Consider the following 25,826-nt stretch of genomic DNA (forward strand, 5'->3'; position numbering starts at 1 on the left):
CACACACACACACACACACACACACACACACACACACACACACACACACAGAGGAACACGGGGAAACACCAGAAAAGGACTGGGGTCACAGCAGAGGCGTGACACAGACATTCACCCTTGTAAAGCCCTACCCTTTTATTAAATTAAACTTAAATAAGTTCTATAATGAACTTAATGTGTATCACATATATTAACAATATAGAAAACAAATATTTACAAAACAGAACAACAACCATCCCGAAGAACTGAAGACACTTGTTACGCCCACTTTATATTTCTTTATTGAATGCACGCAATCTAGAAAGATTGAGATAAGGTAATAAAAGTGTTACCAGACTTTCCTGTCAGTGTCCTGTTGCCAAACTTGGGCAGATCAGTCTGTGAAGATGCACTAAAGAATCCAAGATAAGGGACACAGTGACTGTATTGAAGGTCACTTCCATTATTTTCATGGGCACCCTGCGTGCTAACGTTACTATTTGACATTAGTTAAGTTGTCAAGTATCTAATTTATTTATTATTAAATTTGTCATCATGACTCAATGCTTTTGGCTTTCAGTGCAGATTTAACAATAAAATATGTTGGCAAAGAAGACACAGTCTGTATTAGTTTCATATATTAGTAATATGACAGCAAACAAGCTAAGCTAATACTCGCTAACGCTGGATCCAAACAGTGACAGTGAAGCGTTAACGCACTTCACTCAGCTCCCTGTTATGTCAGAGGAGACGTGATCAGCTTAGTTGGATATATTTGTAATGTCCTAACTGTGTTTTAATGTACTATCCCCTTTTAATAGCGGATTAATACATTAAAAAGAGAAATCTCGGCCTTGCACATGCACACACAAAGTAGACAATGTGGTGGAAATTCATCTTTTTAACCTGCTTGTGAGAAATCAACGTGACGATCAAGCTCTCAAATGTCTTTAAGTATATTTTATTAACAGACACTTAAGAATAATTCAGCTGAATGGATGGAGCTCTTTCCCCACGGATGGTTCGAAGGTCAAACTACGAGAAAACCTTCCAGAACAACGTGACTCGCCGTGTGCTAATTACTGATGCTAATTACAGGTGCTAATTAAGTTGGAAAGTTTCTCTGCGCTCTGAGTTTTAAGGCTTATATAAGGCTTTAGACATAAGCAAAAGCAACTTTAAGCTCATTGTTTTTACAACTTTAATGTTTAGCTTCACCGCTTTTTAACAGCATCGCAGTAAGTTGTGAGAAGCTAGCTGCTAGCTGCCGAGCAAAAAAAAAAAACGATATACAAGAATTAATGAAGAAATTAGTAACTTTTTTTTCCTGATAAATTACTTTATTTATTTTCAAATATAAAACAAGAACAGATAATATATCTAATAATTACAACTTTTTTTTTTGTGGCACACACAAGTCATGCATTTCATGTTTAAATGTTACAAACAGAAAGCTAGTTACAGACAAGAGCGCATGTGTTATGTGTGCCTCTTTTTGCTGGCCCAGTGCTTCAACCGTCACCCACGTGCAACACACCACACACGCCGCACGGTGGCGCTATATACACCTGAGGACAGTCAGGCCACCCACGTCCAAAGGGTGGCGACACGGCGCGAGCCACCACCAGAAGGAAGAAGAAAGAAGGTCCGGAGTGTGAAATCCAGTCCGCAGTTTACAGCCCACTCGGCGTTTCTCAAGTTTCACTCCGACGCGTGTTCTTTCCTGGTGTTCTTCGTGCTTTGTGTTGTCAGGCAGAAACACACACCAGCCAGGGTGGCGCGTGTCGGGATTCAAAGGCACGCCATCAGCGACCAGAATTAAACAATAGATAGCCCTTTTTGTTGTTGTTGTCTATTTTAAAAGTAGTTAGGAATTATTTATACATTTTTTTTGCTACGATGTCGGTGGGTGTGGAGTCCGGATTCTCGAGCGAGGAGGTGTTAAACAGCCGCTTCCCTCTCCATCGGGCGTGCAGGGATGGAGACGTCGGTGCCTTGTGCTCCCTCCTTCAGTGCAGCTCCAGCCCGGCTGACCTCACGGTGGAGGACACCTTCTACGGCTGGACGCCGATACACTGGGCCGCTCATTTCGGAAAGGTAGCACAGTCGCTAGCTCCGTGTGTGTGTGTGTGTGTGTGTGGGGGGGGGGGGGGTTTAGCGGACGTGAATGAACACGGTTGGTGCTCCGGAATAATGAGCGCCAACGGTCCTCCTCGTCTCGACCATTTTTGTTCCTCCCCGGTTAACGCGAGCGGATGAGACCGAATGTCAGCCATCGTTAACTGGGGGCGGACAATGGACCGTGAACGTTACACGGGATGCCGTTTTCTCGCTAACGTTTAAATGGGGGTGGGTTCACATTATAAACTACCATTTATACGTGTTGGGTAAACAAAAATAATGTAGTGTAGTCACGTTGGAAAATCTGACGTCGAGCGGGAACCATTTTAACGGCTTTTTTAAGTGAATCGCTGCTGGACGTCGACAAAGGATCGAGAACCAACACGACGTCAGTTAATGACGCTGATTGATTTCAACGTTACTGACTAACGTGCGCGTTAAATAATGTAACAGTAGGCGGTGACCTATGCGAGCAGACGCCTGTATCAAATAAACCGTCGTCTAAAAAGCTTTTAACGTTTTTATTTAAAACGCGGTGACCGTGCAGCTCAACTTTCCTCCTTCCTTAATAAATACACGCAGTGATGCTAAGATTAGCGTTTTGCGCTCACTAACGTGCACCTTGGAAAGGGGCGGGCCTCCAGGGTGCCCACGGCTATGTGGACGGGCCAGGCAATAAATAGTGTTGCATTTTTTTCTCCCTCCAAGCAGCGACTGTAGCCCACGTGTTTCTACCTGCCCTGGAAAGCGAGGAATGAATGAGCCAGTTACACACGCACGCACGCACACACACGCACGCACGCACGCACTGTGTCATTTGTCTTGACTGACCATGCACTGCCCCTTGTGTGTCCACAGTTGGAGTGCGTGATGCGTCTGGTTCAGGTGGGCAGTAGCGTGAACGCCGTGACCTCCAGGTTCGCACAGACACCCATTCACATTGCTGCGTTTGGGGGCCACCCTGAGTGCTTGTTATGGCTACTCCAAGCTGGTGCAGTTATTAACAGACAGGTAGGACACCGGACGCACACTAAACACTTGTCTGCATACTTTTAACTTTTCACTTTGAAAACAAAACATCTCCCAACTTGTCGAGCTATTTTTTTTACCAGCATCATGACCTCCTGAAGAAATGCGTGTAAACGTGATTTTCTTTTTTTCCACAAACGACACTGACAATACTTTAATAAAAGCAGCACTTTTTTTTTTTAGATTTTGAAACAACAAATCACTTTCATGTAAAAAGAACCCTCTAAAATGCCTCAGAAGTAGACAGGCGGAGGGACACATGCGGGAGATAAAAAAATGTAGTGCAGTGGGACAGGTTGAACTCAGACTGATCCCATTAAGAAAGGATCTCTCCAAAGTGGGGTCATGACCCTTATAGTCTGCTGTTGCTACTTACCCCGTGACCGTGTTTTCTCCTTTTCATTTTCTGGTTATCACATTTCCTGAGACTGTATGTCGTTCTCAGACCCGCATGTGGTTTACTAGTCACTTGTTATTCTTAAGTCTTTGTTCCCTCGCCGTGTGTTATCATGCAGCCTCATGCACCAGGGCTATATTTAAAGCTCCGCTTCGCTGCTGGGGGAAATCAGATTAGTGGGTCACGATTACATAACGGTTGTCGTCATCGTGAAACACAATTCTTTCACTTGGCTTTTGAATATTCTCGGGCATATGTTAAGATTCACTCCTGGGGAAATTACAATTTGTGACCTTCCCCTCTTAGATTTCTAATATTTCAACATGGCTGATGTTGAATAGCTAATTGTTTTAAACTCGTACCACATCATTACATTGTGGCCTTTGGGTGTATATTTTTCTTTTTCCCATCGGCACTCCTACTAATGTGTAACTGTAAATGTTTGTTGGCGGTGGTTGTGTCTGGTTGAGGTCAGGCTCGGTCTTGCAGAGTTACGCCCTGTTACACCTCTCTGTTTTTTTAACCTTGGAAATGGAGACAGAAGGCAGTTAGGGAGGGTGTATTTGATTTTAAAAAGATACTCCCACAAACATACTTCCATACCGAATCTAAAACACTGTTTTGGCTCCCACAGCTGTTACTGTGCACAATGCTAGTCATGCTTAAAAAACCACAAAAAAACAACTACTTCCTTTTGTCATCGCTCAGGACTATGTGGGCGAGTCGCCCATCCACAAGGCTGCTCGTGCAGGCAGTCTGGAGTGTATCAACGCTCTCTTGATTCAGGGAGCGAAAGCTGAGTAAGTCCTGTAATCAGATCTGTGTCTTCATTTCTTTTCCTCTGTACTATCCAACATCTGAGTTACACCTTTGCAAGGGACTGCCATCAAACTCAAAAATCGTAGCAGGGCTTACATTGAAATGCTCCATTTAAATGCAGAGGATCTGCAAATTAACTGTACAGATCCGAACCTTAGACTAAGCAAGTTATCAATTTGTGAAAGATGCAAATTAAATAAAATTTGGATATTTTGGCTGTGCTACACACACCCAGCCAGAAGAAAGCTGCTTTATTAACCGCTAACTTCACATTAATTCACTTCAGACTATACAATATGCATAACTCTAAACAGTGCTGGACATATTAAAATAATGTAAGGATTGCAGATGTGGTCTTTTTTTAAGATCCTTGCAATACAACACCAACTTGTCCTGTTGATGCAAGTTAAATTCAGTTGTATTTTTTCCTCCAGTGGCTTTTAGTTAATTATTGTATGTAGTTTAATAAATAGCTGGGGATTCTAATTTAGGATTAGACTCTTAGTTAGCTTGACATGATGATGTTGTTGCAGAATGCTAAAGTTTACATGACAAAGTAATGGTGATTCTTTCACCAGTCCAGCTGAAGACAGTTTGATCATAATAACATGCATTATATTAGAATATTAATAGAATTGGTGGCGCTCCCTTGAAAATGTTACACATTTTGTTATTCCTGGAAATTGTTGTTTATCATTGCAACAATTCGCATTAAGTTGACCTCTTTGTGTAATAATATTGGCAAAAACCTATTGAGTTCATTAAGTATGTTTCATTTACATTCAGCAGACACTTTCACATTTAAATTTGTGATTTCAGGAATAGTTGTGTTTAATAAAAGTGTATAATTACCTCAGCGCAGTGCCTTTGGTATTAGGTATCAACTTTGTAAATTTAGCACAATTATTATGCGTAGAAGAGGACAACTTAATGTAAAGGTTGATTAGCTGTTCTTAGTATTGTAGGCCATATTGCATGATCTCTGTTAACTCTAGAGTGTGATTTTCTTTTAATATTTTGTTTTGTTAATGTCTTGCATATACAACTTGACTGGATGACCAAATGCACATTGCCTCTTTTTCTGATGCAATTTTACTTTTAGTATGAGAAGGCTACGATTCTGTTGCAGAGAATGAAAAGGCACCAATAATACATCATTGGTTGCAAATTTAACATTTTAAGAAACAAAGAAAAGAAAAAAAAGACCACTGTTTCCTATTTTAGGAAGTGGATATATCATCTACATACATGTTATACTTAGCCACACCTTTTTAGTTAGCCACGCCTTTTGTGCTTTTATCTATAGATCAAGTTGTTCTTGTTGGTGCACCTGACGCAGGAAAAAAAGGAGAAGAGACACAACCCATCTTTCTTGTTTCCTAAATTATGATCCTGTCAGACCTGTAGGGAGACCAAAGGATTGTGTTACTCTTTGTGTTGCCTTGCAACACTTACTTTTTGAGCTGCTTGTTACTCGTGCTCTTTCATAGTCTTATAAATCAGTCCATGTTTTGTTTGGTTAGAGTAACAATGTAATAGAATATTCTAGGAAGCTGACATTAAATGTTGCAGCACATTTAAATGAAAGACTCATAGAATATATATATATGAGCCATTTTGTCTTAACTCAACTATGGTTTTACTTGAAGTTTCATTTTTTGCAACAAGCTGTATGCCTTTTTATTTTCTCTGTTTGACTCTCGAGAGCCAAAACAACCAGGGGTTTACAGACACACACTTTGTTGTGTGTCGTGAAAATGGTCTTTATGGGGTCTTTTTTAAATTTAGGAAATGATGTCTGTGATAAAAATGTAATTATATTTACCGTAGTGAAATATTGGGTCTACTTATTAGGCACTTGTTAGAATGAAGGTAATCATTGAATGCAATTTGAAACTAGTTTTGGCATCCAGTTACTTCTGGTTCCATTAAGGAAAGCAAACAATGCTAACATGAAACATGTTATATCTTTCTAAGAGTTACTTAAAACACAAAGAAGACGTAAATTAACTGGAATTTGTTTAACATTTTCCTGCAGGTTAGTGGATCCTGACCACTGGGGCGCATATATTTCTGTTAGTCTGACTGTTCATGTGATTTGATTTATACTCAGTTGACTTAATTTTCCACAAAACTCCTGGTTGATTTGTCTGGTTCAACCAATTAAATGTGTTTTAATGTAGGCATACATCATAAATGCCTCCCTTCTTTTTGAGGTTGTGTAATGTGCATTTGGTTTCCAGCTGATCAGTAATATTCATGATGTAAATGATGAGTGATTTGTTTCCCTCCTACAGATTGAAGATTATGCATTTAGTTCAGTTTATTATCAGGTTATTTTTTTTATGACCCAGAAATGTATAGAGGCACAACTGGGAGGGAAACTAAGAGGCACACTGGGTGGGAATGAGGCTCATGACAAAATAACTTTAGACTAACTTCAACATTATGTTGGTGTCAAACGTTACCAATAACTAAAATTCCTCACTTTATTTTCTTAATATTAATATAAATAAGCGGTCTAACTTAATAAAACAAAAGATGAATCTAAGCTAAAACAAAGGTTGAAAGCAAAAAAAGTACTGAAACTAAAAACTATTTATTGCAATTAAAATGTAACTGAAAATATCCAGAAACAAAACACCATTTGGATTAATACAAGTGTATTTCTTGCATGCCATATGCGTCTTATGGCAAGGTGAGAAATACTGTGGAATATCATTTAATGAAGATTTCTGTCAATAATAATCATAAAAGCAGGTCTAATTACTATCCTTTTGATATTTTACTTTTTGTAGGAGCACAAGAGCAAAACAAATTCAGTATGTAGTATAATGTTAATCACATAATGTAATATTTCACCAAATCAACAATATACATAATACTTTACAGATGGGTTAATACGTTCCTGTAATTTATGGATGTCCTTTTTCATTGACATTCTTGTGGATACCGGCCTGCTCTCAAACATCTCTCTAATGGCCACACGTTTCCTCTTTGGAGACCTCTTGACAATATCACACATCTAAGAAGTTTCTCGTCGCTGTTGACGGCAAAATCGAGACGACTGTGTTCAGTGTAGTGAAGCCAGAATAATGTACAGTTCTCTTTATGGAAATCTGAGCATATTAATAGAGTGATGCAGGGATTTTTGTAGGCCAAGTTGGCATCGCACCGCTTCCCTCGCACAAAAAGCCAATGGGCCTTTTCTTCATTGGATTGTTCCAGAAAACAAGCTCTACGGTAAACAAACATTTGATACTTGCATCAAGATCATTTTCACAAATAAACTTTTTTTAGTTTTTTTTAAAGAAGCTAACGTGAGGCTTTAACTAACTCCACGGTTGTACGGCTTCAACATCAACACCACTAAGCAGAAAGTGTTGGCTGTGATGATGTTTAGTAGAGACCCATTTAGCCGCTTGCAACTGCATTTGCGTAAAGTGGGACTGACGTATGTTTGTAGTAGAAAAATCTTGCGCTTGTGTAAACCACGAATCAGGTATCAAACAAAAATCCTAAAAAATCTAAAAATCTATTAAAAATATCTATTGACCTCAAAACAAAGGAACTGTAAAAATGCTAACCCATTTCCTGGTTTTAGGACTCATTCCTTCAGCACTCTGTTGGGGATTGGGAGCATATCTATATCCTCCATGCAACCCTCCATATGGAGTAGGCTGCTTAGGATGTTAACCGTCCAATTGTCCAACACACACAGAGGGAGAGCGACTCTATTCTCTTCTCAGGTAGCCATTGGTCCACTAAACCTTTACTTTGCACGTAGTTGTTTGCTGCTATATTGATGCTCTGAATCCCGCATGTAGAACCTGTTAATGGAGTCAGTTTTGTCCAATATTTGAGGAGATTAACTCCAGTGAAGTTCTCCCATTTGTGGTTCTAGATCCGTTGCGCGGTGTTCTTAACAATTTATTAATTTAAACTTGCAGAGCCATCAATAAGAAACTCTCATCAAGCGTTCAAATTTAAAATGAATAATAATAAAAAACTTACAATATAACCTTCGACAGTGATGCTCATAGCTTAGCACAAACAGTGTGCTGCATCACATTAATAATAATAATACTAATAATAATAGTAGGAACACATTTTAGTCCTTAAAATCCTTAATCCATCACATATTCCTCTTGCTGGAAACCGACCTTGCTCACCACTCACCTTGTTGAGTTCTTTTTTTTAAGGGCCTTCTGATCAGATGCGTTGCATCACCTCATCTCCTGTTGCCCTTGAACACACCTCAAAGTCTGCAGCTGGCCCTCTGGTCTTGAGAGGAGAAGATGAACCTGTCGGTGGTCTTTACGCCTAACTTGCTATGCACAAAATATGTTTTGACATATTATGTTACTTTTCCTATTGTTCTTTGCATAGCCGGCCTTTTGCTTGTTAGAGAAGAAAAGAAGAGGGGGAGTGTACACATGAGAAACCGCACTAAATGGATCCATCTCTGAACGGCGGTTCTGTCTAATGAATCTGAGAGCTCGCTCACCATCTGCTCACTCACTTTACTAAATACTTTTGCAATACTGACTGGGGTGCAGAGCACCATGAAAATTCGACGCCACAGATGATCACAAATTTCCCGGCAGCTCCTGATGGCTAACTGAGTCAGTCTGGTGTATTGTGACACATTTGGACACTTTTAGCGTCCAAAATATGAGCTTAAGCTTTCACTCTCAGAGGTTTTTACTCATTTTCATGACATGTTGGCTGCAAAGAACTGTACATGAGATCAACTGGAACTTGGGTTTTTAATATACCAGTAGTAACTACCCATGTCTTTAAGCGTTGATACCCTTATTCATATTTACACAGGGACCTTCCTCATTTTCCTGGTTCCAGTCGAAGGGATTTGAATGACGTGAGGAAAGTGCGCTCATCCTTGTGTCTCTTATCTTCGTCCCCTTACAAAGTGAGAATAATTTCCCTTTGGGGGACAGCACGTTTCTGGAACAGTCTTGTGGTCTTACCCAGCCTTGAAGAAACCGGTCTCATTTGCTCTCTTCCTCTTGTCGGGTCTCCTTCATCCCAATCAGACCCCCCCCGCCCCCCCTGTCCTGATTCAAAGTTACAACGGAAAGACGTTGCGTGAAGAAATGTCCTCCTAAACGATATAATTAAAATCCATTTCTCTCAATGGGACAAAATTAGTCTTAAAAACATAGAATGACATTACCGTTTTCCAATTTCTAACAAAGGGTCCTCATTAAAAACAGGTTTGTATTATTTGTCATGAGCCTCAAAGTGTTACGCTGGTCCATTAGCGCGCTAGCAGCAGACAGCTGCTGGTGTTGAGTAATGCACAGACGAGCGTAGAGCAGCTGAGTTAGACGGGTTAGACTTGCATACATATCATGTACTTAACTGTGTAATGCTAACAATCATCCTGTTGCAATGGTTATTCACTGTCATTTCACTGTATCAAATATTTTACTTCATACTCAAATGTTTTCTTTTGTATGTCACAGTATTAACCCTATACACTATAGTCTGTTTTGACATCTGATCTTTGTCACCTTTTCCTTTATGAAAGTGACAAGTTAAAAAAAAAAAAAGTATTTTCTATACTGAAACCGAACCGTACGTCTTAATGTTTTGCAGCCATTGAATTGGAAATGACTTGGTTTTTTCAAGTAATCCTAGAAAGGGGAAGAATAGACACTGCTGAGTCTGCCCCGTTCCCTGGGATAGCCGCACTGTTGTGGCATTGAGTGTTCTCACTATCGCTTCCTATCTACACACTGGCAAACTGTTGAGGTATTTCTTGCGGTGATTGGTTTTAATGCTAGGTTTTTATTAATCAAAACTAAAGTTTTAGACCTGCATGCTTTGCTTATTATCCATGAATTGTTCCTGTATATAGCCTTTTTTTGTTATTATTTTATTATTTTATTTATTTTGTGAACTAACCATAGGAGCCCTTAATATGGACAGGTTTAATCACGTGAGTCCCATGTCAACATGTAGCATGATAATAGGTTGCCTCTGGAAGGTTAGCCGATAGCTAGAGAAGACACATATTGTGTGCTTAGGACGGGAAAGCAAAGCATACCAGGCATTTACAAAATATTAACGCTTCCTCTTTAAATTTCCATACCAAACCTGTGCTAATTAGTACTTTGTTATCCATTTATTTTTGGATCAGTGCTGACTGCAGATGTCGGGTCTCACTCAAGGAATACTGTCACCGACAGTGATTTCTTTAGGAAAGAAAATATGTTTAGAATTTCCATCTGATTTTAAGATAATCTGGGTGATCAAATCAGAGAATTGCCCATCTTGTTCTTTTGTGGATCAAACACATACAACATCTGCTGTTGTAAGGCTACAGCACTTGAAACCCCTCCTCGCTTCTTTTAGATACAACTTTAAAACAAGTCTGGGATAAGCAAAACAGATGTGGGAGTTTTTACGAGTGCTTTGTCGGAGATCTCATGCTCCCTAAAATACTAAAATGAGTGGTGGATTAACTGGCTTCCCTCAGGATCAATATCCAGAGCCCATTTCAGCCCACATTTAGCTCCAGATGCTGCAGACTTGCTCTGGACCAGTATGACAAGCACTCTGTGTGGCATTTAACAAGGAAAGAATTACGCTAAATGTAGTTGACGGTATCATATTTTTGCTTAAAGGATGAAATAACGCTTGAGGCTCTCTTGTCCATACTGAGTTGCTCAGCAAACTTTTTATTTAAAGTTATTTTAAATTTTAAATGGCACTTAATTGTTGAAAAGTTTGACATTTTAGAACAATATTTCTTGTAGTGAGACCAATCCATCTAGCGTACCTTTACCTTACTTACGTGGTTTATTGACATAAATGTAATCTTTTGGAATAATTTTTTGGAAGCGTTAATTTTGAAGGGGACGGGTAATGTGCAACAAGTTATTGTGTGATTTTTTAATTGTTTGTTTTTTATCTTAAATTCATTATCAAATGTTTGTGAATGTGCACTAGCTCTTGAAATGTTTCTTTTTTTGCAAAACTGTTTAGATAAATATGCTGAGAGAGAACCAATTTGAAACTAAATGAATGAGCAAACAGCGTACTTTGAATTCATTCATTGTGTGGAAGTCAATGTCACCTGGTTTTCAGTTAACAGTAAATGGTTAAATAAAATAGAATTCAGTGTTTATAGTCGTAGTGTTAAATCATATAGGTCATAAAGCAGCCACCAAGTATGCCATTTCTTTCTTCACTAAAAATAGATGTAACCTATTCTCTGGTACATGTATATAAAACACACTGCAGATGGTAAAGTTTTCATTGTTTCTGTCACTTTTAATAGTAAATATAAGCTCGGATGTGGGCCACAGTCCCAATTCTTTTGACAAAGACCGGGCTGTTTGCTTTGAGAGCTGATTTTGCAGTCGGATGACATTTAGACGCAGAACAAGTGCAGCATTGTCGTGTAATTGGCCTTTGGCGAGGACAGACATTCTCATCGTTAAGCTAAAAGGACTTCCTTGTAATGTGTTGTATCTGGCAATTTATTCACTACATTTCCGTAGCAAGGACACACTGATAAACATCTACAATAACTGTTTATCTTTGAATTAAATTAGTGTTACTTATTCACATTAATAAGACAGAATATGGTTTTATTTTCCAGTGACAATTGCTTCCATACTCAATGACATGTCTGAACGACACTGTTTGCTCATTCATTATTTAACTCATCATCTTAGTCCTGCTGCACCTGGATATGATTAATACAACTGTATGACGCGCAAAGACTCTCTGGAGCAACGAATGGGGGCACAAACTCCCTCGAGAGCAGTGAAGTCGTTTCTGTTATTTTTTCATTCTCTTGTTCATCTCTCTTGAAGACTTCGCCTTCACAGCTTCACCTTCCCAAGAGAGGATTCCTGGATTTCTCATGGTTTCATCCTTGTTTGATTTCCCCTCTCAGTTATTGATTATGTGGAGTTTCCTCCTGAAGACACTACTTGACATACTGACTTCCTTCGGATGACCATCTTGTCTTGGAAGAATTCTACAATCTTGCTTTTGCCTGTCTCTATCATCACTTTGCTTTTTTTTCCAGGACTGCAGCTTATTTTCGCCGCTCTCGGTTTGCATTTTGCAGCTTACATTTGGGACACGGCGAAATAATTTGCTGGGAATCTGGAAGCGGCCTTTTCAGAAATCCTTGAGCAGCATCGACGGTGGAAATGTGAGAAGACGGCGGCCTTTCATTCCCCCCCCCTCCAAAAAAAAAAACAACCCAACCTTGATGTCTCATTTCTCCGGCAGACGAGATGAAGCTCTTTACGTCACCTCCCAGAAATTCTCTCTTTTTGGATTCAACCATCATTTTGATAGAAACGTCATCCTGTCCTGTTGGTCAGATTATTTCAGGTTCTCATCACAATAAACAGGGTGCATACCTACAGTTGTCCTAATCATGTCCTCTTGCAGCAGACATGTTTCCCCAATCATTTGGAAACTGTCAAGATTGAAGTTTTATGGAAGATGCCAATGATCCAAACGGATCAGTCTTCATCCCATGAGGATGACGAATGTGAGGGAGTAGAGCAGCACAGGCTATTTCTATACATCTCTGTGTCTGTCTGTGTGTGTGTGTGAGTGAGAGTGAGTGAATACATGCTTAATGAGTGTATGTGTGTGCGTTTGAGCGTGTCCTTTTTTTGTTTTGTTTTTATTTGTGTAAATCAACCGTCCGGGGAGTGCCCCTAACACTCGTCCTTCTCGTTGTGCAGTATGAGGAATGCCAGTGGGCTGACGGCTGCTGACTTGGCCCACGCCCAGGGATTCCAGGAGTGCGCAGAGATTCTCTCCAATGCCCAGAACTTCCAACAAAACATGGCTCAGGCCCATAACGGGTCCTTTCTGAACGGCACGACTCCGAACGGGGGCCACGCTCGTCCCACCATCCAGGGACGCAGCTTCTCGAACGGCGTGCCCAACAGAAAGAGGTCGTTCGACGGCATGGAAGCAAACGCACTGAAGAAGGCTCGGCCCAACGGTAGGTCGCCGAACTCGTCCAATCTGGTGTTTTGTGTCGCGTTCTAGATTAACCAATTTCTTCAGGTTTCCTTTTAAAAAGGGAAGAAAAAAAACGCAAATCTTTTATTAGTTTAGACTGCTGCACGTGCAGTCGTGCTGCACAAAATGACCAAACACGGCTGCGTAAGACGAATAGAGAGTGGGCTTGAAGTGCAGAACCATAATTAAAAGTGGATGACAAGAAACTTAAAAGGGATTTTTTGAGGTTTTACTATAAATAATTACAATTTAAATATATACATTTGTGTTCACAAATCGAGTCAGCTGCAGCCTTACATCATGGCCTTAAGGCTTCTGCCATCTTTGATGTTAAAAATGAATTATATTTTATTATTATTAAAATTTAAGTTCCTCGCTTGATGTCTGTATGCATCTTATTCTCTTAGGTCTGGGCTTGCTTAATGGGAATGGGCCACTGGGTGCCGCTGGACAGGCCCAGATGGAAAGCATGAACATGGAGTCGGCAGCGACTGTAACCTCAGGTGGGCCAGGACCCTTTGCATTTGGGCTGAATGGGTTTGCGCCACCACAAGGGCCGGGGCTCATGGATCAGTGTGTGGACCAGGGGGGACGAGGCAGGTCGAGCTCAGCAACTAAAGAGCTGGAGGTCATCACTGTGGCATCAATGCAGACCCCTTGTCGCTGCACCAACTCTTATGCCTACCTGTAGAGGCTTGTGTGTGTGTGTGTGGCCACATGCTAATATTCCTCTTTCGTGCAGTATATCTTTTGGGTATTTTTTTTAATAACACATGCATAAAGGAGTACATTTGTTTTAATTTTGTGGTACGCTACATTTGAAAGATGTATAGCCGTGTGTGTGCTGTATTTTCTACTTTTCCATGTTCCTAGTTCTACTGAGATGGATACAAATACTGAGATTTAATTATTATACGGTTATATTTAAACGCTTCCGTCCAGATATACAGAATATTGTCGTGATTTGATTTATTTTGTAGATTCATGATTTTTAAAAGGCTGAGTTTTTTCGTTTTGCACAATTTATACAGCGGCATCCTCGCGACACGTGAGGGTCACCAGTGCAGATGCAGGTCATGTTGGCATGATGGGGGGGAATATAGGTCCGGGGTCGTCGCTGATGCTTGTCAACTTGTGCAAAAATAGCAAACGGGTGAACTTCATTGTTCATGAAGATGTTTCTATTGTCCGGGGAACGTCTGTGACTTTCTTCCCAAATAGGTTAGAAACCTTTTTTGTTTCTTTTACAATTCTATCAGAGAAATACGTATACATGTAATATCTATATGTTGATTGGATGGTTTCCTTTAGTAACATATTGTCCCCCTCCAGTTGAGTGGATTCAATTCGATGTAATATAGTAAGATTTTAAAGAATGCTCGATTGACGTTGACATTTTATATAAAAAAAACATTAACATTAATATACACAGAACAAATATCTTCTGACGTTAACTGTTTGTATTCCATACTTGCCTTATGCCAAAGCATATCCCAACATGAATGTAGCTTGTCAAGAACAAACAATTCACTGTGCTGCTTGTTTGTGTTCAGTAGGTGTCATGTACTAAGACATAGTGGTCCATGGGCTTGATTGTTGCTTATTCCGCAGTTTTTTTTTCTTTCTGCTTATTTGATTCTAAAAGTATGGTTAATGTTTTTTTTCGGCAACTAGCAGATCTGTAGGTTGTATAATAATACCCAGTCTGATTTTGTAATTGGCAATCAGTAGTTACGAATAAACACAACTGCTCTAGAAAATGTGCATGGATTTGCATAAAAAGCCTTATTTCTCGAGCTGTATTGAATAGTTGAACAGTAAGTTTATGTACAATATTCAACTTTTATAGTTACTGGTAACAGAAGTTCTGTATTCTTTCTGTATTTTGTAGTACAATTTCATGTTAATTGGTTTCTTATTTCTTTGTCCTACACAGTGTAAATTCATTCAGTTGGGAACATCCAATGCTCGGTACTGAGCAGGTTTAGCTTTGTACTTGATTGTGTGAAATCATTAAATGTTGATTAATTTCATACATGTGACTGGTGGACATTGGTTTTCTTTATGTATTCGCATGCATCTGTCAAGTTCTGTTCTTGTGGTGTTTTTGCTGGGCTGCAAAACGTCAAAAAAGTGGAATAATATTCAGATGAATGTAAAGGAAGATTTTGATGACCAAACTTTAAATCACGTCTGCTCGTTGTTTTGGGTTATGGCATGAAATATTTAAGGTTTTCTTCCCTTGATGCAGGAGCGTAAATACCACAGAGTATATAACTAGGTCACTGTGTCATACAGCAGTACCCGGATGTCAAAGCTACCACGGATATGGATGTGACCTATTTAGACAAAGTAGGCCGTAACATGTGTGTTTACATAAGGCTCTGGAATGTACTTTGCAATGTATTGATCAACTTTTTGTGAGAGCAAAATATATTTTTAAAGGAATATTGTCACAATTCAATATATGCCATTTTACCTTTTTTATTTTTTCTTTCTCATTTTCAGTGGCAGGTGAGGATTTTTCCTCAAATGGCCACAATCAACCAGAGCTCCCATTTGGGTGTTACCCAGCAGCAGAAACACACCATGGCCAACTCTCCTACAGTGACTCGTATGAGAACAACGGCACTGCAGGCAGCCAGGTGGAGCACCAGAAGACCGTGAAAGCAGAGCAGTTGTATGACCATGCCTTCTTCACCACCATGCTTCTTTACCATGGATCCTAAAGTGCAGAAGATCTCATTGACAGGCTGTCCCTTTTTGCCTGAATGTCATTTAAGCCTAAACCAGCATTAATTTGCCTTTAAAGCCATTGAGTGGTCCAGTTATTCATTGAAATTCTTTGTTTTTGCTTTTGGAAAGGGCAGGCCCGTAGTTGTGGATGGATGGAAAAGTGTAACTGATTGTTGATTAAGAAGTGATTTCTTTTGTTTGTGTTGTTAAAGAGAACGTTTTTGTGTAGCTTATTAAAGTTTGATTAAGCTGTAAATAAACTATTCTGCTAAACTAAGCATTTACATTGAACCTCTGCCGATATTTACATTCAGCTTCTGTCTCAACTGGAAGTGGGACGATCCCCGCTTCTTGGTTTTAATAAAGAAAAATATGTAAGAAAAAAACCCATGTTACTCATTTAAGAATTATAACAGTTTTGCAAAAGTTAAAGTTTGATAGTTTACTTTTGGATAGCTTTATATACTACTTGACATGCATCCACGCAAAGATTCCATGTTAGCCAATAATATAATAGCTGTATTATTGTCTAACACCAACACTTAAAACCTCATATTTTATACATTGTTAGCTGCACCTTTTCACTACAGACACGCACAGTGGGTCTTAATGTGTATTTAAGATCTAACTCCTGTTTGCCCGTTTATTACAGAATACAGCTCTGAAATACTGTTCTCTATATTAATAAAGCAACTTATCTATCCAGCCTGTGTAGAGGCAGGTATACTTTAACAGTGATATGTCACGAGAGGCGACCTTCGTCATAGCTGCGCTGCACGAACACCGCGAATAGGAACGGGGGAGACACACGATACTGTCAAATAAAACAACGTTATATACTAATGTATCTGGCCCAAATACAAGATAATGTATTTCCAAAAGTAAAAATAAATTCTTAAAATGTTATTAACGCCACCGAATACCGGATATGTACTGATTTTACAATGCAGGAAAATGGTTTCACCTCGATACTCGAAATAGTCCCCCCCCTCCTCCCACAGTGGTATCGTCCTGTAAACCAAGAGCGAGACTGGATTATCTAAAGAACGACGGAAAGCGTCGGCCAACTGTGAAGAAGTCAAAATAACCATTAAATACAAATATAACTAGTTTGATCATATGATCTCCTGGTAACGTCTAACGTGTTATCAATAAGTGTTTCACAAGTATACGATGTCAACCCCGGCTAGAAGGAGACTCATGAGGGATTTTAAACGGTAAGTTGATGGTCAGAAAGGATCTGGTTAACGTCGGTTTGTCATAAACAGCTAACGTTAGCTTAGCTTACGTTAGCTGGGCATAGCTAACCAGTATATGTTTAATAATATATTAACGTATTGATTCAACGATCACCACCGAAGATGGGAACGTTGCGCAAATGATGTGCACTCTATCATGTTTTTAAGAAGCTGAAATATTAAGTGAAATAACACTAATTTGTGAAGACGCTTCGTCAGCAGCTGCTCGAGCGTTGCTAGCTGATACCGTATATGTGTATGGCTGCTACATGCTAACGTTAGCAGGGTAGAGTTACTCTTTTACGGCTGGTAGTTGACTCTATAAATTACAGCACGTGACAAGAGATTGGTTGGCCAGTTCATACTTTGGCAAAACACATTTAATGCTTGGTGGATTTAAGGCCATCTTTTCTATAACACAAGGTGGTGTACAATGCTAACCAACATTATCTCTGATACCGTCGGTCCCGACAAAAGTAGTAGCAGTTCATCAAAAGTAAGCTATTACAATATTTCACATGCTTCTATAGTTTATTAGTAATCGTGTACCTCATTAGCAATTCCGTTTTAACCTTTAACACCAGTGTTCCTATTTTGTAAGGGTCAATATGAGAAGAAAGGTATTGTTCCTTTATCTACACAATGCTCTGACGTGTAATTATTCTTTTTAGTTATCGACGAGATGTTGAATCTAGGATACAGTTAATCATAGAGACATTTCCTTTTCTTTGCATTTAGCTTGGAGTTAAGCTGCCAATGTGAGGGGCTCTGTTAGTAATGACCTTAATGTTTATATCAGCTAATGCAGCTTTTAATATTGATGCATTGCAGTTTGCAAGACATTACAATGCCGATTATTTACATAATTCATTGCTTAAATAATTTAGAGGCAGTTACTTAGTTGCTAATGTGATGCATCTATTTGTTCAAAGCAAAAATACTGAACTGCATTTAGCTAAAATACTAAACATCACCAGGGTTGAATGTTTAAATGGTACAACCAAATAATACACTGGCCCCATTTCCATTTACCTCTCAAACAGGGAATTATTCACACACACACTATTGCTGCGTTCACACCAATATTTGTGAACGCAGCATAAGGAGATTGATTGAAAGCACATATTTTTACAAATTTCAACAGTATTATTAATAAGCTGATATTTAAACCAAAATTATTGGGATAAATCAAGCAATTCTGTGTCAAATCAAACGTTCAGCGCCACAATACAGCCCAAATGGGATAATCCTTTGTTTCATAACCACATCCTTTCAGCCAGTGCGACGATTTGAATTAGTCTCTTTTGATTGGGTAGTAGACTTCTCAGAGTCACCTCTATTTCAAATATAGAATTTGGTTGTGGCTTATTGTCAAGAGGAAAGCTGTACTTCAATTATGAAATTCACTTGTCTGGATGAATGCATCTAGTTTCTGCGTGTGGAGTATGGTTCAGAAGTCCTGCAATAGCCCTTTGATTTTCTCTTCTTGTTATGAAGGCTACAAGAGGACCCGCCAGCTGGTGTCAGTGGTGCCCCGTCTGAAAACAACATCATGGCGTGGAATGCAGTCATATTTGGGTAGGACATTGATGCACAGTCGTAATGAACAGATGAACAGATTCCCCCCCCCCCATCTACAGATCTTATAAATGTGTGCGTGTGCGTGTGTGAAATGCAAAATTAATGATGACATACCTTTTTGTCTAACACTCACAGCCCGGAAGGAACTCCCTTTGAGGATGGTAAGTACCTCACTCTGTTAATTTATTCTTATTTTGTTTAGTTAGGCATGTTGCCACTTTATTGCATGTAACTATTCTTACCCTTACTTTAGGATATGTTTACGTTGATGAACCAATGTTTTTTTTTTTGTGTCTCGTTTTTTGTCCCAGGTACATTTAAACTCATTGTAGAGTTCACAGAAGAATACCCCAACAAACCACCCACAGTACGATTTGTGTCAAAGATGTTTCATCCAAATGGTAGGATTGTTGTATTATATCTTCCGGCTTATTACAATGTTGCCATTTATGTGTTTCATTGTGTTTTTTGTTGTTGTTTTTTTTCAGTCTATGCGGATGGCAGTATATGTTTGGACATCCTACAGAATCGTTGGAGTCCAACTTATGATGTGTCCTCTATTCTTACATCTATCCAGGTAGACATTTTCAAAAAACAGCAATATATGTTATTAATTCAGGCACTTCTATTTTTACTTTTTTACCAACGGTGCTCAGTTTTTTTTAATAATACAAAACAGAGAAAGCAAACCCTATCTTTAAAATTTAGAAACGATAACCTTTTATTTTAACACATATTTGATTAATTAGTTAGACTGCAATTATTCAAGATTTAGACTACAATGTATACACATGTACAATTGTACAAAGTCCACCACTGTGCAAACCCTATGCTCATGTTAATGTTTGCAAATATAGTTATTATTTGCATCCTAATCACGTATAATTTGCGCAAAAAAATTATTAGCTTCACACTTTAATGCTGCGTTCACACCAAAAGTTTTTTTTTTTGGTGTGAACGAAAAAGTGGATGTTCTTGACACCAAATGACAAAATATGCATTTGTGCAGACTGGTGTCCGAGTAGATGAAAGCTGTTGACTCAGGTTGCTCATGTTCCACTACAACAGTCACCTTAAGCATTAATTTCTCTCCCCAGTCCCTGCTTGATGAACCAAACCCCAACAGTCCAGCCAACAGTCAGGCAGCTCAGCTGTACCAGGAGAACAAGCGGGAATACGAGAAGCGTGTGTCTGCCATCGTAGAACAAAGCTGGAGAGACAGTTGACTTGACAATCATGATGGCTGCTCTCTCCATCGCCAAGCTGTGTGTGCTACAAGGTTTAGTGGAGTACCTCTTACTTTTTGGGGCTCCCCATCTTTTTGATTTTAAGCTTTTATGCACTTTATTGTCAACTTCCCTTCATAGAATGTTTGTTTTTGCCCTTCAAGAGGGATTTATTTTTTTCTATTCTATCCCCCATTTTCCAGTTGGGTCAAGGGAAATGTGTTTAATCATGCCTCGATGTTTTGTCAGTATGGACTTGTGGGCCATTACCCAAAGATTCTGGTGTGTTCTTACTTGCTGTAATAACTCCCCATGACTTCTGTTAAATGTCTAAGATTTAAGTCATGGGTCATTGTTCTGTTGTGCTCGTTACCTTGTCGGCCCGTTTGTTTTCTCAAGTCAGTTTGTCAGCTCCATCCTACCTTCCCTCGGGGAGAATGAGCAGCCTGAGCATCACGGACACCGTGTCTTTTGCTGTGTTTTGAACTCTGTTACATGCATGACAGAGAGTGTATTCACGTTCCTGTTCAGTACTCATGTATATAACAAACCTGCAACTGAATTTATGTACAGATTTTACACTGGTTGTCCCGTCATTTTTTTCAGCACTTGTAAATAAAAATGGGAAATCCATTTTTGTGAGCAGCGTTTTATTGGAACTGCAAATTCAGTTCTTTTCTGACTAAAAACCAACCTTACTTTCCTTGATGGGGATTACAAGGCACCGACCATAATATACACCTTTGGGAAATAATGGCACTAAATAATATGGGATTGAAATCCTCACTAGCAACACAGGGAGGGAACTTATTATTTTTTTTGAAGACAGTCATACTGCAACTAGATTTACCACCTCAGGGTTATATGCTTCTGCCAACTAGTCAAAATGACATTAGATTGTCATAATTAGCATATGAATTTATGGCCCAAAATGTATTTTTGAAAAGCCAAAGTAGAGTATGACAGTCATGACATAGTTGGTCATAATAAAACCGTAGTCATTAACTAGATCATCGTTTAACCTCTGCCAACCAGTTAAGTTTCCATTTGCATCCATGTGAGTGTCCGTCCTGTGTAACCACAAGGTAGCCGGCTCGATCCCTGCTCTCCCCATAGTTGCATGTCGAAGTGTCCTTGAGCAAGACACTGGACCCCCAGTTGCTCTCCTGCTCCTTCATAACTAAGGATGGGTCAAATGCAGAGAAGAATTTCCACACTGGCATCAATAAAGGTGTACATTAAACACAATTTTCACATCATCCCTTGATGCCATAATTAGCCGAGAAATTCCTGAGAGACATTGCTCACGAGAATGGGATGGAGACAACCTGAAAACAAAGCCTCTGGAGTGGAGGCGAAAAAAACATAACACTTTGCCACTTAGCAGTCAAAACCTCCTTACATTCTTCTTTATTTAGAAACATTTTATTTGTGAAATGAATTGAGCATAGAAAAAAGGAGTGGGAGATGTTGCATGCATGATGAAAACAAAAAAGGGGATGTAAGTTACATGCAGGTTGTACTGTGCCCATTCTTTACAAACAATCCCAACCAGGAGGCAGCAGTCTTGTTTTTTAGCCATACAGAAGTTACAAAAATAACTATTTACAACATTCCTTTACTTATTTTTTTTTTTTCTTCTCCTTTCTTTAAACGGTGTTGCCAGTAAATGGTAACAAAGACGAAACATACAATATTTCCCGCAACAGTGTTCATCGGGCCCGGTAGAGCGAGCTACCTGTTGTATGCCCTGTCCTTCTTGGCCCTCTCTAAAGCCTTGTCCATGGTCTTCTCATTCTCACCCCGACACTTGGGGCAGTACCACCTGCCCTTGGGCTTGTGATGGAGCCCGACGCAGGAGAAATGAAACCATTCAATGGGACATTCGCCGTTGTCACAGCCAATCATCTCGCCGTAGGACACCTGCTCACACAGGCAGTATGTCGGCTCATCTGGGTCGATGGGCAGGTCCGGGGGTGACACTTCCCTCTCAGATTTTCCTTTGGACCTTTTCTTCTTCTTCGAAGATGTTTTAGCCCTCTTTTCCCGGGACGCCCCCACTCCCGCGTCCTCCGTGTGATCCGGAGCCCCGTAACTCTCCCGGTTTTCTCCATTTTTCTGACGTCTTGAGCGTTTGCCTCCAGCCTTGTCTCCGCCAGCGGAGCTAGGGGTGACCTCGTCGCGCTTCTTTTCGTGGTGGCCGGTTTTGCCCGGAGTGACGGTGGCTGACGACGACGACGACGACGACATCGTTGACACGGCGGCGGGCGTCATGGACGTTGCCGTTGGAACATGACTCTCTGGGACTTCTTGAGAGGAAAGGAGAAGTTCAGAATGCCAGTCTATTTGTCGTGTTCGATTCTCAACCAACTCCACCTGAAACAAAGACCGGTCAGAGTTACTGTAGAGCTCCTGCTGCTGTCGTCTGAAGTGTGGACGACTAAACAAGGTTAAAAAGTGTTTTCCTTTGATAAACAATATGTTTTGATGATTTTTTTTGTATCTGAAAAGTTAATCTCGGCAGGAAACAAACATATTTCTTAAATAATAAATCTGTTTGCTTGCATGCACATCATTCTTTGTTTGTATAATTTAACAGGCTGAAAGGCAAAAGGTTAGACATACTCCTTGTTTATCCACTTACACATTCTGTTAATAACAATGGGTGCACCAACATTTCAGAGAAATTAATTACTACAAAAAGGCCTTTTAGCAGGTCTATAAAAGTTATTTTTATGTATTTACTCAAGGCAGATTATCCAAGCACAAATGTTCCTGCAAACGCGCTTCTCCGTGCTCACACAGTTGCGCACACACACTCAGACCTGGCAGCTTGCCAATGAGCAGCTGCGGGGCTCTCTTAACGTACCATTTGACCAGCTATCTGGATCTTCTCATCTCCGAGCTCTTGGCTACGAATCAGCGCTCTCTGAATGGATAACTGCAGCTTTCGCCTCTGTAGCGAGTCAGATTCTCTGCGATAGCGTTCATAAGCGTCATCAAGCTCCTTCAGAACATCTGTCGAAGAATAAATCAACGGGGAAAATTAAAATGGGATTAGGACGACTGAAATGCAACACAATCTCAAAAAGGTACACACAAAAAGTATTCTATTACTTTTCATATTAGATCATTTTCCTGACTGAATTATGTGGTGTGGAGGGCGTTTTAGCCAGTGGATAATGAGTGAACTAACTGTCCAGATGGGCGAGCATGACATTAGACTACATCAGTTTCAGCTGGTGAAACCAGAGTGTAGTAGTTTGGTTCAGATACGTCCGTTGAACTTGTACTACCACATTATAGTTTGTGTTAAGTTTAGAAAGGAGACAAATCTGTCAAGATGAGTCTGCAGTCAGCGAAGATGAAAGGTGAATCATGTCGGTTGATCAAACTTGCAATGTGGACAAGAGAGGAGGTGAGAGCGACTACGTTGGGTGCTTGCAATGAGACTGGTGAGAGGGCAACGATGTGGGTGGTGGGCTCGATCTAGTGGGAGCGGTTAAGAGCTAATGGGTTCAGACATACAACGAGTGTGTAATTGTACATTATAGCTACAGGTCTACAATTTGCCATGTAATTTCTTACGTGTTCAGTTGGTACACTTGTTAAAGTACCTTCTAATTTGCTTGGTTAAGTGCGGGGGAAAAACACATGAATCTATGCATGCAAGTTTGATCTCCATATGTTTGGATTTGCGTGCAAATCTATAATGTACTATCACACAGGAAGAAAACAATTATATTGCTGGTCATATCTGATCAGTGCAAATCACACACAAAGCTCCTCTAAAATTCCTTTGTAGCATGTGCAAAGTCAACCAAATAAACAATGCCAGCATTTTCTCTATGATAAGTACATATTCACATGGTACTTTCAAGGAAACATCCTAAGAAATAATTATTTGTTTACAATGTTTGCCATTTTCAACTGAGGTATCTGAAAAGTAATTGTTTAATTATGTTACTATGGGATTTTTGAAATTAATTATGTATCAATTAATGGAGATGATACATAAACCTATTAATAGGATTATCATTAAAAATTTTCGTAGGGATCTGTACCAAACAAAGATGTGTTCTTACATCTGTAGCATGCGTGTTGGCCAGGACATCTCTGCAGCTCCACAATATGCAAATCAACATGGTATTTTAATACATAATAAATAACATTTTTAATAATTGTGAGGAGCAGTTTTTTCTTTTACCTTGATACTTGGCATCAATTTCCTTCATGAGGGACACACTCCTCTGCAAGTCAAACGGTAGCGACTCCACCAGGTCCAAATACTCCTCAACATAATTCACAACAACGTGGCTCGGGTCGCCATTGGTCGGGTTCAACATTGCGGACCCCTTTTTTGTTGAAGGACACTCTGGCACCTGCACCTGTTAACAACAAATCATTATTACAATGTTCAAATGCGGTTTTCTTTGCAACTATTACTTTAGTCACAACACACTTCCCCGATATAAAAACCAGGGGACATTTACCTTGATTTCATGTATAAATCATTTGAAATCCGTCCGGAGCGATACACTAAAATTGTGAAAAGGAGAAAGGGGGAGGGGGCAACTGATCTGAAGTCAGCCATCCTAAAAAAAAGCGCCTGCTACGTGTGCTAACAGAGAGCTGACTAGTCTGGGAAGGAACACAACTCAGTTCAAGAAGGTGGACAGCATCTTGCCGTTAGTTACTCTGAGTGACTAATGACGAGAGCACCTCAGGGTGACGGAGAAGACACCCGCGCTTAAACAGCGACGTTAGCATAACATTGATGTTCGCTAGGTGAGGCAGCTAACGGCAGGAAACCTCGGTTAAATGATACACGGACACATTAATGTGGCGTCAACCACCGACACGGTTGAGTTCTCGTGTCTAATTCTAGTCGTGATAAATTCACGCGGACGAACTCCCCCCCCCCCCTTTCGCAAATTTTAGGTTGGCCAACTCTTAAAAAATACATTAATAAAAGATAATTTTACTTTACAGAACGAAATATGATTTGTTGTTATCAGTGAAGTGAATCGCTCACTGACAGCGCTGAAAGTTTAAACAACCGACACCCAAACGTTAACGTGTCAAACACAAAGATGAATGCGAACCAGCGTGAACAACAACAGGCACTTTCATTCAGCCACATCGTAAACAACCAGCCGCTGACTTAACTTACACCTACGAGCAACCGTCACGCGCACCGTGACCCACATTATAACGACCAGCACTCATTTGGACACTTTAAGCGGTTTTATTTATATCACGTTCGCCCCAATGTAACTCTTAGCCAAATTAGCTCCCGTTAGCTTTTAACGCTTAACGTTACTTAACGATTCACATGAGACGCAATGCGAAAAACAACCGTTCAACGAAGCAGTTACCGGACGTCTCTGGTTTGTTGTTAGGCGACTCGCAGGTGAACTCACCTGAGTGGGTAAATAGTCGCTTGTTTTCTGTCACAAAACGTTCGCCGCTCCGTGATGCGGTAATCGCTGTTGTTGCTACGCTAGGTCGTGTGCAGAGTTGACCACTGGTGTAACGGTAGTGCGGGGTCCTCCTACTCGCCCAATGGCAACTCATGTTAGCTGTTCGATAAAGTGCCTGAACAAATATGTTTCGGCTGGGCGCAAGTGCGAAGCAGACACTGACACGGAGTGCTTGAATAATCTAATCATA

At 40.0% G+C, this 25,826-nt stretch overlaps 3 protein-coding genes across 4 annotated transcripts; 2 read left to right on the plus strand and 1 right to left on the minus strand.

The window, feature by feature from the left end:
* Positions 1-1,579: 1,579 nt before the first annotated feature.
* On the plus strand, positions 1,580-16,385 carry ankrd10b (ankyrin repeat domain 10b). Of its 2 annotated transcripts, XM_034562548.1 has the most exons (6): positions 1,580-2,076; positions 2,959-3,111; positions 4,235-4,326; positions 13,087-13,352; positions 13,780-13,875; positions 15,881-16,385. In XM_034562548.1, the coding sequence occupies exons 1-6, from the start codon at positions 1,879-1,881 to the stop codon at positions 16,099-16,101; spliced, it is 1,026 nt and encodes a 341-aa protein (XP_034418439.1). In that variant the 5' UTR covers positions 1,580-1,878; the 3' UTR covers positions 16,102-16,385. The 2 variants fall into 2 exon arrangements, with proteins under 2 accessions (XP_034418439.1, XP_034418440.1); XM_034562549.1 differs by lacking the exon at positions 13,780-13,875.
* Positions 16,386-17,112: 727 nt separating this feature from the next.
* Positions 17,113-20,786, plus strand: ube2al (ubiquitin conjugating enzyme E2 A, like). Its single transcript, XM_034561038.1, has 6 exons — positions 17,113-17,325; positions 18,844-18,924; positions 19,063-19,088; positions 19,239-19,328; positions 19,416-19,504; positions 20,025-20,786. The coding sequence occupies exons 1-6, from the start codon at positions 17,282-17,284 to the stop codon at positions 20,151-20,153; spliced, it is 459 nt and encodes a 152-aa protein (XP_034416929.1). The 5' UTR covers positions 17,113-17,281; the 3' UTR covers positions 20,154-20,786.
* Positions 20,787-21,533: 747 nt separating this feature from the next.
* Positions 21,534-25,768, minus strand: ing1 (inhibitor of growth family, member 1). Its single transcript, XM_034561037.1, has 4 exons — positions 25,577-25,768; positions 24,361-24,541; positions 23,023-23,171; positions 21,534-22,529 (listed from the first exon to the last, which is right to left on the minus strand). Exons 2-4 carry the CDS (start codon positions 24,497-24,499, stop codon positions 21,888-21,890), a joined length of 930 nt encoding a protein of 309 aa, XP_034416928.1. The 5' UTR covers positions 24,500-24,541; positions 25,577-25,768; the 3' UTR covers positions 21,534-21,887.
* Positions 25,769-25,826: the final 58 nt, after the last annotated feature.

The sequence above is a fragment of the Cyclopterus lumpus genome, chromosome 21 (genome assembly GCF_009769545.1).
Source record: "Cyclopterus lumpus isolate fCycLum1 chromosome 21, fCycLum1.pri, whole genome shotgun sequence".
In the NCBI taxonomy this organism is placed as follows: domain Eukaryota; kingdom Metazoa; phylum Chordata; class Actinopteri; order Perciformes; family Cyclopteridae; genus Cyclopterus; species Cyclopterus lumpus.

Coding starts and splice junctions, on each gene's coding strand:
- ube2al (XM_034561038.1), top strand. CDS start 17,282: ATGTCAACCCCGGCTAGAAGGAGACTCATGAGGGATTTTAAACG. Junction 17,326..18,843: donor CTCATGAGGGATTTTAAACG/GTAAGTTGATGG, acceptor CTTGTTATGAAG/GCTACAAGAGGACCCGCCAG. Junction 19,089..19,238: donor AGGAACTCCCTTTGAGGATG/GTAAGTACCTCA, acceptor TTTTTGTCCCAG/GTACATTTAAACTCATTGTA.
- ankrd10b (XM_034562548.1), top strand. CDS start 1,879: ATGTCGGTGGGTGTGGAGTCCGGATTCTCGAGCGAGGAGGTGTTAAAC. Junction 2,077..2,958: donor GGGCCGCTCATTTCGGAAAG/GTAGCACAGTCG, acceptor GTGTGTCCACAG/TTGGAGTGCGTGATGCGTCT. Junction 3,112..4,234: donor GTGCAGTTATTAACAGACAG/GTAGGACACCGG, acceptor GTCATCGCTCAG/GACTATGTGGGCGAGTCGCC.
- ing1 (XM_034561037.1), bottom strand. CDS start 24,499: ATGTTGAACCCGACCAATGGCGACCCGAGCCACGTTGTTGTGAATTAT. Junction 23,172..24,360: donor AATTGATGCCAAGTATCAAG/GTAAAAGAAAAA, acceptor ATTCTTCGACAG/ATGTTCTGAAGGAGCTTGAT. Junction 22,530..23,022: donor TCCAGATAGCTGGTCAAATG/GTACGTTAAGAG, acceptor TCTTTGTTTCAG/GTGGAGTTGGTTGAGAATCG.